Here is a 12,156-nt window from a genome sequence, read left to right on the forward strand (position 1 = left end):
GGTGAAAGAATTGCAACATTTCAGTTTCTGAAAAAATACTGGGGCTCCTTGTAAGCACTTAGAAGACAAAAACCTCAGCAGATATGAAATGTTTTAATATTAAATCATGTCATATCTACCCATCTTTCTCCTGTGTGTGGTGGGGATGGAAGGAAGGGGCAGGTGTGATGGATTTTAACATTGCTAAAGCTTTTCACATCCTCATAGGTGAGATTCTTACAAGTCAGGGAAATGAAATTACCACAATGTGAAAAATACTCAGGAGAGTTGTCAGCATTTACCAGGTGTGCTCTCCTGGATCAGACACTGAAGAGACTCCTAAAAAACCAGGATCCATCAGCTGGAGCTCAGAGGGGTTCTTAGAACAGGTCAGGCTTAACTCTGGCAGAGTTTAGGGGTGGTTAATCCACACTGGAGGCAGAGGAAGGGAATGAAGTTTCCCAGAATTTCCTTTAAAGGTTGATGAATTCACTCCCATGCCATTACAGCTGCTGGGGGTGGGTTGGAAATGAATAAAACATTCCACAAACACTGGGACCACTTCCCAAAATCAGCAGCTTGGAGTTTGATTGGAATATTTTGATGAAGAATGGGAACCACTCAGTCCCTCACCTGAAAATGTTTCTTGGCCAGGGGTGAACATTGGATCTCAGATTTCCCTGCAGCTCCTGCCCCAGACAGGTTGAGTAACTGATGATGAGTAACAGGTGACACCACAGGTTCTCTGTGGCCATAATTTTAATGCAATCAGAGATATTTAGGGATGTTTTCCACCTGTTCACTGCTTATCTGCAGCTGGGATTATGTGCAGTGAAAGGTACTTGCCAAATTGCAGCCTGAATTACATTATTAATATTATCATCATCATAATCATTATTATTATTGTTGTTGTTGGTTAGGCAAAGTTATTGTTTGTGGCAGTAAAAGGTACTGCAGCCTGAAGAAATAATAATAATAATAATAATAATAATAATAATAATAATGTGTTGTTGTTATTACTGTTATTATTCTTGATTAGGCAAAGTTTTTGTTTGTGACCTTGTTCTTTTTTGGTTACCCAAAATAAACAAAGCATTACTGATGAAACAACAGATGTGCAATATTGACCAAGAGATAATCTCTTCAGGTATTTTTAACTTTTTATTTTCTATGTTTAGTCTTCCCTTGGAAGTAAATAATTTATTTCTTCCAATTATTAAAAATATTCCCCATTTTTATTCCAACCCATTTGAGTAGCATGGTGCCATTTGCTACATGAACCACAGTGGAAGATCCCCAACTCCCAGAATCATTAAAAAACTCCAGGCCACAAATCTGCAAACAAATAAATGTTTAATGGCATTGTATAATGGATTTACAGGTGTTAAATAGATTATTTTACAGGAGGATTTATCGCTCTTCCAGCTCCTTTAGCAGTTCATCAAAGTGGGTGATGTACCACTTGGCTTTCTCCTTCACTTGATTTCTGACCACGTTGCCTCCAAATCCAATGAAACAATCCTGGAGAAACACAAGGAATGGGCACATGGGTTATTGCATGAAGGAGCAATTAAATTTTTCTCAGTAATTAAATTTGCTTTTAAGATTGGATCTTAAAATCCCTGCCCTGTTTTCCTTTGCATGTTCATTTTTCAGATTTATTAACGATTCATTCTGCAGCATTTTGGTTATTGGGGTTTTCCTCAGTGCCTTGCAGCTTCCAGATTGTTCAGATTTTACTGAGATTTTACTGAGAATCTGATGTAAATGTGATGCAATTGCATTCAAGAGCAGGTAAACATTGGCTCATGCATGAGCATCCCACAATTACCCCTCTCCTGTTTATCTTACCTCTGTTTGTCTCATCTCAGAGATACCAAAAGCAAACTTTAACCCTGTCCTCAATCATTAACCAGAGCAATCATCATTTCTACATCTCACAAAACCCCCTGCAGTGAAAGTGCAGGGTTTAAAATTTCCACTGCAACTTTTTTTTTCTTTTTTTCTTTTTTTTTTTTTTCTATTTATTTGCCTTGAGGTGGGAAGCATTAAACAAATCCTGAGCAGTTTTGAGGTACTGGGGGACTTTTGTGTAGGGAATGGAGCTGAAGGAGAGATGGAATTAAAATCTTTCCCTGGGACATGAGCATTTATACAAGTTCTCTTTCTGGTAATTCTTTTATTAAAGAATCCAAACCTCACTCTTCTCTTTGCCCCAAGGATTTGCTCAGAAGGAATTCAGGGTTTCTGTGATACTCACTCCAGGAGGGCAGGCTTCCATGTCTGTAGCTCCATCTCCAATCATAACCACCTTCTTGAAATGGAACTGTTCTTTCAGATGAGTGATAACCTTTCCTTTCCCCCCTGATTCAGCTGTTGGTTGTGTTTCATCAAATCCTGCATATTCTCCTAGAAAACAATGGAGGGACAAGTTGGAAATACAGATATTTTCTGGTAAATGAAGGAAAATCTCTGTCTGTGGTCTTGATTTCAGTGCATGCAGCCCTGTAAAACTCACAGCACAGCATCCCAAATCAGTAAGTTTAAGGCTGAGATTTCACCCAAGTGTTTCAAAGAAAAATAGAGACATTTTCAGGGAAAACCAGTGTGGGCAGTGCTACCAATCCATTCCCAGCCACTCTGGTGTGAACATCCCAGAGCAGCACCCAGGATGATGCAGAGTGTAGGAAACCCTGAGTAAGAACAACCTCAGCACCTCCAGCTCTGCTGGGACAGAGCTTCAAACCCAGAGCAGCTCCAGGGCCCAAAGCCCCTGAAAGGGAGGGCTGGGAGAGCACCTCAGGTCACGGACTCTTTAACTCGAAGAGAGGAGAAAATGAAACTCTGCTCTCAGCAGCTGTACAGAGTTTTACCTTTGGCACAGCTTGCAATTAAAAAGTAACTGCAGCTCCATTCCTTACACTGAGCATGCCCTGAGCTGGTTTTTGGTAAGGTTCTGTGATTTTCCTCCATGGATTGGTAACAGGACAGTGCCTGCAGCCCAAGATCTGAGAGCTGGAGCAGGAAAGTGCCATTGATCAGCAGAGGGAGGAGTTTGGAGGGGGCTCTCACCGTTGAAGTAGAATTTGAGCCTGTTGGCAAAGACGTTTGCTGTGGGGATGTTCAGCTGCAGGGCCACGTGTTCCACAATGCTCTGAAAGCCCCCCGAGACCAGGAACACCTGAACCCCTCGTTGGTGGAGTCTGCTCACCAGCTCCCTGGGAAGAGACAGACAAAGGTGAAATGAATCCTCCCTGAGCCAGGCTTTGTGCTGTTCCAGCTTCGTTTGGGGTGTTTGTGCTATTCCAGCTTCGTTTGGGCTGTGCTCCTTCCATCTCTGCTGCCCAAAGCTTCTCCCTCTCTGTCTGTGTCTGGCAAGAGCTGCACAAAACCATCACTTCATTCCTCAAAAACAAACCCTGCCTACAACTGTTTTCTTTCCCCTTTCACATTAATTCCCTTGAACAAGTGAGAGCAGATCCAGTTCAATTATTTTTTTTTTTCTCATCTGGAATGCAGCAAAAAGCAGGGGATGAGAGAAAACCACCGCTCCAAAATGCTAAGTGGGCTGAAAAGTGCAAAATGCAAATGTTTTCTAGCTCAGAGTTGGTTCACCAGATGCTGGACATTGATGCCATCTTTAGAGGAGGGCAGCAGCTACAGAAAAGGAATCAAAAAAAGAAGTTTGTGACTCCAGTAATGCCAGCAGGACTTGAAGGCAGTGCAGAGTTTTGGGATTTGGCTCTGGAGGCAGAAGATCAGCCTGCAGCAAGGGGAAGGGGTGGCAGGACCAGCAGAAACAATAAAGACTGAAAAGCAAAGCAGAGCCTTAAAGCAGGACACAGAAAAGGAGGAAGAAAGGGAAGGAATGAAAAGGAGGAAGAAAGGGAAGGAATGAAAAGGAAAATCACATGATCCTGAGAAAACAATGTTCTCTTTGTAGCTACCTCTAGCTGTCTTCTACAGAAAAAAAAAAAAGATAAAATACAAGCACAGGATCATCAAAAACTCTTTTTATATGCTGAAAATATTTCAGACTTGAAGCTATGGTCAGATTTTGTAGTAAAGGAATTATTTTCAATGGACAGAAACAATTTGAATAGGGAAAAAATCCCCAGAGCTTTTCAGTTTAAGTAGTTTATGTTCATTCCAAACCTCAGGATGAATGAATACACATATTTATGTGTGTTACACATGTTTATGTGTGTTTGCTTTAATTTAATCTTTTTAGGGACTTCAGAATAGGTAGCTCTGAGCAATAGATCCCCCAAACTGCTCTGAGCAGAGTCAGAGAGAGGTAACAGAGTCGCAGAATGGACCAAATTTAGGGAGGTATTAAATCTCCTCCCAGTCCCATCACCCCTGAAAAACCAGAGGCTGAACAGATTCTTTTCCATGGCCATTTAATCCTCCAGCCAGGATCTGAGCTTGGCAGCCAAGGTGCCAGTTAATATCTAAGAATCTTTTCTTTTTCCATGGATGTTTAACCACTAGCCATGGAGCCAGGCTCCTGATCCAAGCTCTGCACACACCCAGCATGGAGATGGAGCAGGAAAGGCAACACAAACCAGCTCTGTGGCCTTACAGCATCACTAATGACACTGAATTTGCTTTATTTATTCCATCTGCTTCCTGAATACTTCAAAAAAAAAAAATTCAATTCTTCTTACCTTATTCCTGGAGTTAGCTGAGGTGGGTTGTCAGATATTAATTTCTGCACTTGTTCATAGGAGGGCCTGATGAGACCTAACCGTGCTGTGAGAGCTGCCTTGAATGTCACAGTGCCACCCATGGCTCTGCGGGTCCTGGGGCACAGACAGACACCAAATCAGGGACACTTCATATTCCTCAGCTGAATCCAACAGAGCTTTTCCTAAAAGCTTCAGCTTGTGCTGTTTCCCAGTCTCAGCCATGGGTTGGGAGTGCTGTCCCCTCTCCTCCATCTCATGGTAAGGGTTTCTCATTCAGAATAAAGTTTGGTAGTGCTTAGCCAAGTTTAATGATGAGGGCTGCTCTTAGTCTATCAAAATTACCAATAGACATTTAATTCAAAATTACCAATAGAGATTTAATTCAAAATTACTAACAGAGATTTAATTCCAGGATAGTTTTGTTGGGCAGCCTCACAATTACCAAACCAAGTCACCTCATCCTTATTACCCCAATCCTCACCCACTTATTACCCCATCCTCATCCACTTATTACCCATTTATTACCCCATCCTCATCCACTAATTATCCCACTTATTACCCCATCCTCATCCACTTATTACCTGCTTATTACCCAATCTTCATCCACTTATTACCCCATCACCATCCACTTATTATCCCAACCCCTTTAAAAACTGTAACCATCTACAACAGAACCAAATGACTGTAAAGGACAAATCCATGCTCACAGACCAATCCATGCTCACAGCTCCATCACCTCTGGCTCATTCTGCTTGACCTGTGTGAGCTCCCCAGCCTTAGTCACATCTCTGCCATGGCTCACTCTGCTTTCCTGACCTGTGTGAGCTCCCCAGCCATGGCTCACTCTGCCTGACCTGTGTGATCTACCCCAGCCTTACATCTCTGCCATGGCTCATTCTGCCTGGCCCTGTGTGAGCCTCCCAGCCTCACTTACATCTCTGCCATGGCTCAGTCTGCTTTCCTGACCTGTGTGAGCTCCCCAGCCATGGCTCACAGTGCCTGGCCCTGTGTGAGCTCCCCAGCCATGGCTCACAGTGCCTGGCCCTGTTTGATCTCCCCAGCCATGGCTCACAGTGCCTGGCCCTGTTTGAGCTCCCCAGCCATGGCTCACAGTGCCTGGCCCTGTGTGAGCTCCCCAACCCCACTCACATCTCTGCCACGGCGTCCCCGACCCCGCAGAACTTGGCCAGCTCGTCGATGCCCTCCTCCCTGATGACGGTGCTGTCCACGTCGAAGCACACGGCGTCGGCGCTGCGGAAGATCTCCTTCAGCTCCATCAGCGATGCCATCCTTTTGGGAGCCTTCTTACTGTGAGGGGACAAGATGAAATCTTTCTCTGAGTGGGAGTAGTGCACTGTTTCCTGAGCCATTGGTGCTGCTGCTCTGGCGTGGGTGACAAGGGCCGAGCGCAGGCGGCTCAGGGCTTTTATCCCTGAGGGGGGAATGGTGGTGGAAGTCTGCCCCAGCTGCTGATTTGCTCCTGCTGTTGCTGCCTACTGATGGTCAGCTCGTGCTCCAGGTGGGCCGTGGAGCCCTGGGCTGCTGCTGATTTGTTGCCTGCTGCCTCAGCCCCTTCGTGGGTTCAAGGTTGCAATCCTTGGCACTGCCTGAGGCACCAGGCTGCCAAGAGCTCTGTGGGGTTGCAGGGCTCTGGTTCAGATCAGGGGGACCTTGGTTTCTCATCTCTCACAGCAGTTGCTGCAGGACACCCAGGCCCTAAGGATTGATTACAAACTACCCTAAACCTATCAAGAGTAGTTGTCTCTAAATCAGGAAGGTTTACATCCTCATTAATAAAAGACTGGACCATTAACGTTGGGGATTAGCCTTTTATAAACCCATCAAACCCTTGGCCCTTGAGAACTTCTCTCAACCCATCAAGACATCACTGTGAGCGTGCTCACAGGAGTCTGAGGATGAGGGAAGAGATGAGGATCTGACTCCATGTGTCAGAAGGCTTGATTTATTATTTTATGATATATATTACATTAAAACTATACTAAAATAATAGAAGAAAGGATTTCATCAGAAGGCTGGCTAAGAATAGAAAAAGAAAGAAAGATAACAAAGTTTCTGTCTCGGACAGAGAGTCCAAGCCAACTGACTGTGATTGGCCATTAATTAAAAAAAACCACATGAGACCAATCACAGATGCACCTGTTGCATTCCACAGCAGCAGATAATCAATGTTTACATTTTGTTCCTGAGGCCTCTGAGCTTCTCAGGAGGAAAAATCCTAAGGAAAGGATTTTCCATAAAAGATGTCTATGACACATTACATTTTCCATAATAGTCCCTGACAAATAATTTTAATCTCTTTCCATAATAGTCCCATTTTCTACCCCTTTTGATGACAAAAGTTTCTTTTCTACCCTTTTAGATCTGCCCACTTCAATATGTTGAGCACTTCTGCAGATCAGAAGCTTAAGGATTTAAATCTCTTCTTACTCATCCCTACTCACCTTGTGCTCTCATAGGGGAATTGATTCAGTGTGGATTTTACTGTTTACTAATCTATAATTTAGATACCAACAACACCTGCCTATTTATCTCACTTATCAGATTTTTGTAGAAGTTTTTGTTTCTTCCAATCTCTCAGACATCTCTCAGGACATGTCCTGTATGATTGATCTGGGTTGCAGGTTCTTTTCCTGTGACAGGGAAAAAACACCATCAAACAGCACATTCTTAAGAATTATGGGTGTCTTTATAATCTTTCATCTTTTGTTTTCCTCTCGCTAATGGTCAAAGCAGGAACAAGAACCTTTGGGTTTATTCTCAGGACGTGATGAATGTTGGGATACACAAAAAGCTTTATGAAAAATTCCCATCATCACTACAAATGTAGAGCACACACCTCTTTTATGTGCTCTTGAGCATGGAATGCTCCAATCTGTTGTGGGGAGGTGGAAATCTGTGTCAAGGAACCACCCAGCCTGAGTGGTGGAACCTGCTGTGAACAGCCAGGAGCTGTGTCTGCCTGACAAGCAGGAGAGGTCAATGAGCAAGGGACAATGAGTGACATGAGAGGCTCAGACAGGACATTTGTGGGGTTTATTCTGCTGCCTTTGAGGGGGTGGTGGCATAGAGGAGATATCCCTGGAAAGGGCTTTTCCAGAGCCCCTCTGAACTGCAGTTTGGCACAACCCTGCCCTTGGTGCACACCATAAAACCCCAGTCCAGCCTTAGGACCATGACTAAAGGATTATTTGCTGCAGGCCATGTGGGGTTTTATCTTTTTCTCCAAAGACTGCACTGGACATGTAAGAAAAATTCGTTATCATGAGTAACTGATAGCTATATAATAGTCATAATAGTTATATAATAGTCATAATTAGTTAAATGAGCTATCAGCCATGAGCACAGCATATAGAAGAAAAGTGGACATCAGAACTTCACGGACATCAGAACTTCATATATAATAGTTATATAATAGTCATAATTAGTTAAATGAGTTATCAGCACAGCATATAGAAGTGGCCATCAGAACTTCATGGACATCAGAACTTTGTGGACATCAGAACTTCATGGACATCAGAACTTTGTGGACAACAGAACTTCGTGGACATCAGAACTTCGTGGACATCAGAACCTCCCTCTGCCAGCACCCAGCTCTGAGGTGAGGCCTGGTGGCCAGAGGCCAGCTCTGAGGTCAGCCTTGGCACTGCCTGGGCAGGTGCCACGTGAATTGCACGTTTGTTTTAGCCTTGACTTGCCCTGGGCTGCAGAGCTGTGCTGGTGTTTGCAGTGAAAGCTCCCAGATTTCCAGGCAGCAGGGCCGTGTTCCAGGACAGCTGTGACATTGGCGTCACCACCGTGTGTCCCAGCAGCCACCCTGCTGATGCAAAGCCACCATTGCCACACCTGGGGCTGCTCTGTAACCCTGTGAGGCAATGGCACCGTGTGGGGACACGTCACTGTCACATTCTCTGAAAAATCCCTTTGCCAGGATTGCTTCTCCTGGGAAGCTGAGAAGGCTCAGAGAAAAATGAAAACAATCATTATCTGATTTGCTTCTCCTGTGTTGGCTGCTTTGGAATGTGGTTTGGACACTGTTTACCAACTGGTCACTGTTTGATTGGTTCCATGTGAATTGTTTTTACTTAATGACCAATCACAGCCAGCTGTGTCAGACTCTGAGGAGTCAGTCACATATTTTTATTATCATTCTTGTTAAGCCTTCTGTCTGTATCCTTTCTGTATTCTTTACTATAATAATATAACAGCTTTAATATAATATCACAAAATAATAAATCAGCCTTCTGAGAACATGGAGTCACATTCATCTCTTCCCTCATCCTCAGGACCTCACAAAGACCACAGGGACACTGCTCTGTGACGTGATTGCTCAGTGACAAGCTGTAATTTTGGTCTGGATGCAAGGCTTTGATCCGTCCCAGAAAAAGGTTATCTCTCCACAGGTGTGCTGGGAGTGATGAAATGTTCACATTTCCTTCTCTCTGATATCCACATTTCCCATGCTCCTTTCCCTGACAATGATGGCATGAAAGCTGTGCTGGACTTTGCACTTTGATGGACAAATAAAGAAGAATTATTGTGGAGTCATAGTTGGAATTAACCCTGTCCTCTCTTTATTCCTCTTTGAAAATAGTTTCAAACTGTGGTTTATGTGGTCTAAAAATGACAAACTGGAAGGGAAGAATTGCAAAAACCATCACAGCAAAAAGAATTAAAGTTGTGTAAAACCCTTCCATGGACAAATCTCAGTTGCAGTCAGAAAAAAGCAATTTCATATTCCACAGTGGTCCAGGCCTGTATAAGTGGCAGAGATTAATTATTCCAAATACAGAGCATCTGATTGCTTTAAAGTGTAAATGTTTTAATGAGATGGGAAGAAATTCCCACAAAATAATGGGTTCTGTTTCCACATGAAAAACACTGATAGAGAATCTCTGATCTTCCTGCCACTGAATTTCAGGTAGGTAATCAATTCCTAGCCTGAAAAACATCCAAGCAGCAAACATTTCAAGAGGTCTGATATAAAATACCATGGGGAAAAGCTGGAAAGAAGAATATGGGGAAGAGAAGAACACTGGGCAAAGAAGTGACTAAGGAAGACAAAAGAGTGAGAGAGAAAGAGGTAGAGTGAAACTTGAGATAAAGATGGAGAAAAAAGAAAATTATAAGGGAAAAGGGGAATTTTCATGAGATCTCCTTGCCTCCAGACTATGAAGCGTTTCATTAGGCTGTTAAAAAAAAATAAAGATATTTTCACAATAAATAATTCTCTTTCATAATAGACAGGGTGGAGTCACAAACAGGGGAATTATGTAAGAGCACACGGGAAAGGAAAACAACTGAAATCCTCTCTGTTTGCTGTCCCTTCAAAGAAGGGCACTTGCCTCATGGGGAAAAACTGCCCCATCCTCTGTACCCACAGGCAATGTGGAAATGCAAATGGGAGCAGTGAGTGGTGCTCAGAACTGCAGGTGTTCTGGGGCTGCAAGGTTCTGATGAGATCTCAAACCCCTCATTGTGACTAAACCTCCCTTGTTGTCATATTTCAGCTTTCAGAAGTGCTGCCACGCTGCCACTTTGCATGATGATCACATTTATTGCTGTCAAAAATGAAGATTAAGTGAATCTTAATGAAATATTACCCAGCACTCAGGAATATCCTTGTTTGCAAACAATTTCTGATTCACTTCCCCATTTAGCATTGAACATTAACAGAAGTTCAACCACATTAAACTGTTTATTTTGCCTTGAAGGGAAACTGCTGCTCAGAGCAAAGGATTTGGAGAAAATAGTTCTTGAAAGTTTTTTTCAGGACCTTTTCCTCCTACAGCTTCTAAGAACATTCCCAGGAGTGTTTCCATGGTATGAGTTGAAAGAAACCACTTAATCCTCATTGTTTCCAGTCCTGTGTCTGTAAAATGGGAATAACACAGTGACACAGCTTTTCTGTGCTGAGCTTTCATCCTCAGAATTAGCAACGTCTTGAAAGCTTTAGAGGAAAGCTGATACATTTAAGCAGATTATTTATATTTAAGCAAATTGTGTTTGTGTTTATACAAGTTTTAGAAGTTCGACTCATCCACACATAACTTTCTGTGGTTTGCAGGCTGAGAATAGGAAAACTCAGTCCTTAATCTCCTGGGTTTTCTTCATTTTTTTAGGTTTTTTTGTTAAAATACCTGGGTTTCTATTTCATTTTGGGTTTTGCTTTAACCTCCTGCTCGGTTTGTAAAGGCAGTGGCACAAAGCTGTCCGCGAGTCAAGAGATGAGCTGCTCGCAGCTCCGCACGATTCTCTGCACAGCAGTGCCTCACAGCGAACTCATTCCAACACCTCGCGAAAAGCAGGTGAAAAAGGCCAGAAGGAACCTGTTGGATGTTGACATCCACCTCCCAACTCTCCAATCCCCTCTCGCCCCTGCTGCCAAAACGCCGCTGCTCCCCCCGTGCCCGATTGCATCATTCATTCACGCCGCTGTTATAAACCAGCCGGGCAGCACAAGGCACAAGATCCTCCTCGTTTTCCCTGCTGGAAAAACCCCCCTTGTGTTATGGAGCTGCGAGCCAAACTCCAACCCCTTCCGAGCCGCGAGAAAAGCGCGATCCCGGTGACTTACAGGATACAGAAGGGAAGCGGCCGTGGCTGCTGCTGCCGCCGGGAGGCTCCGGGCTGCGCCTGGCAGGGAGGGATCAGCTGAGCCCTCAGCGGCACAAACCCCACGCACGGGCTGCGCTGGACGACAGCCGCATTTTGCCGCTCGGCCCCTGATAAAGCGCTGAGTCAGGCGGCCCGGGGGGTTTGTTTGAGGTGCTCGCACACATGGGAGCAGAGCAGGGCAAGCTGTTCGCTGCCAGCGAGGGCGGCAGAGGTGTGACCGCCCCGGGCCAGGGGAGGAGCCGGGCCAGGCCAGGCCGGGCAGGGAGCGGAGGGCGCGGGGGGCTCGCTCAGCCCTCACGGGCAGCTCCGGGCAGCGGCAATCGGGAGCTTCTCCTGGCTGAAATCAGCGACGAGATCTCCTGTTTTCGGGAGAGAAGGGAGGATTTGTGAGCTAGGAATCACATAATCACCAGGTTGGAAGAGACCTTTAAGATCATGGAGTCCAACCCAGCCCCAACACCTCAGCTACACCCTGGAACCCAGTGCCACATCCAGGCTTTGTTAAACACACCCAGGGATGGGGACTCCACCACCTCCCCAGTCCCAAAATTCACAGAATTCACAGAATGACCAGGTTGGAAGAGACCTTCAAGATCATCGAGTCCAAGCCAGCCCCAACACCTCAGCTAAACCCTGGCACCCAGTGCCACATCCAGGCTTGTTTTAAACACACCCAGGGATGGGGACTCCACCACCTCCCCGGGCAGCCATTCCAGAACTTTATCACTCTTTCTGTAAAAAACTTTTTCCTCACATCCAACCCAGATTTTCCTTGGCACAGCTTGAGACTGTGTCCTCTGGTTCTGTCAGTGCTGCCTGGAAAAAGAGCCCAACCCCACCTGACCACAGC

The 12,156-nt window shown here is 44.8% G+C and overlaps 1 protein-coding gene across 2 annotated transcripts; it reads right to left on the reverse strand.

Annotated features, from left to right (window-relative positions):
* Positions 1-1,315: 1,315 nt before the first annotated feature.
* On the reverse strand, positions 1,316-11,512 carry PSPH (phosphoserine phosphatase). Of its 2 annotated transcripts, XM_054287345.1 has the most exons (6): positions 11,266-11,512; positions 5,820-5,978; positions 4,650-4,784; positions 3,052-3,197; positions 2,240-2,388; positions 1,316-1,500 (listed from the first exon to the last, which is right to left on the reverse strand). In XM_054287345.1, the coding sequence occupies exons 2-6, from the start codon at positions 5,957-5,959 to the stop codon at positions 1,390-1,392; spliced, it is 681 nt and encodes a 226-aa protein (XP_054143320.1). In that variant the 5' UTR covers positions 5,960-5,978; positions 11,266-11,512; the 3' UTR covers positions 1,316-1,389. The 2 variants fall into 2 exon arrangements, with proteins under 2 accessions (XP_054143320.1, XP_054143319.1); XM_054287344.1 differs by lacking the exon at positions 11,266-11,512 and having other exon boundaries at positions 5,820-5,994.
* Positions 11,513-12,156: the final 644 nt, after the last annotated feature.

Source organism: Melozone crissalis, unplaced genomic scaffold (assembly GCF_028551555.1).
Source record: "Melozone crissalis strain CALT ecotype California unplaced genomic scaffold, PUWL_Pcris_2 ptg000057l_1, whole genome shotgun sequence".
Classification (NCBI taxonomy): domain Eukaryota; kingdom Metazoa; phylum Chordata; class Aves; order Passeriformes; family Passerellidae; genus Melozone; species Melozone crissalis.

Excerpts from the sequence above, each read along its gene's own strand:
- PSPH (XM_054287345.1), bottom strand. The coding sequence starts at position 5,959 with ATGGCATCGCTGATGGAGCTGAAGGAGATCTTCCGCAGCGCCGACGCC. Across the intron at positions 2,389-3,051 it reads GCTCAAATTCTACTTCAACG|GAGAATATGCAGGATTTGAT; the intron begins GTGAGAGCCCCC and ends ATTGTTTTCTAG. Across the intron at positions 1,501-2,239 it reads TGGAAGCCTGCCCTCCTGGA|GATTGTTTCATTGGATTTGG; the intron begins GTGAGTATCACA and ends GTGTTTCTCCAG.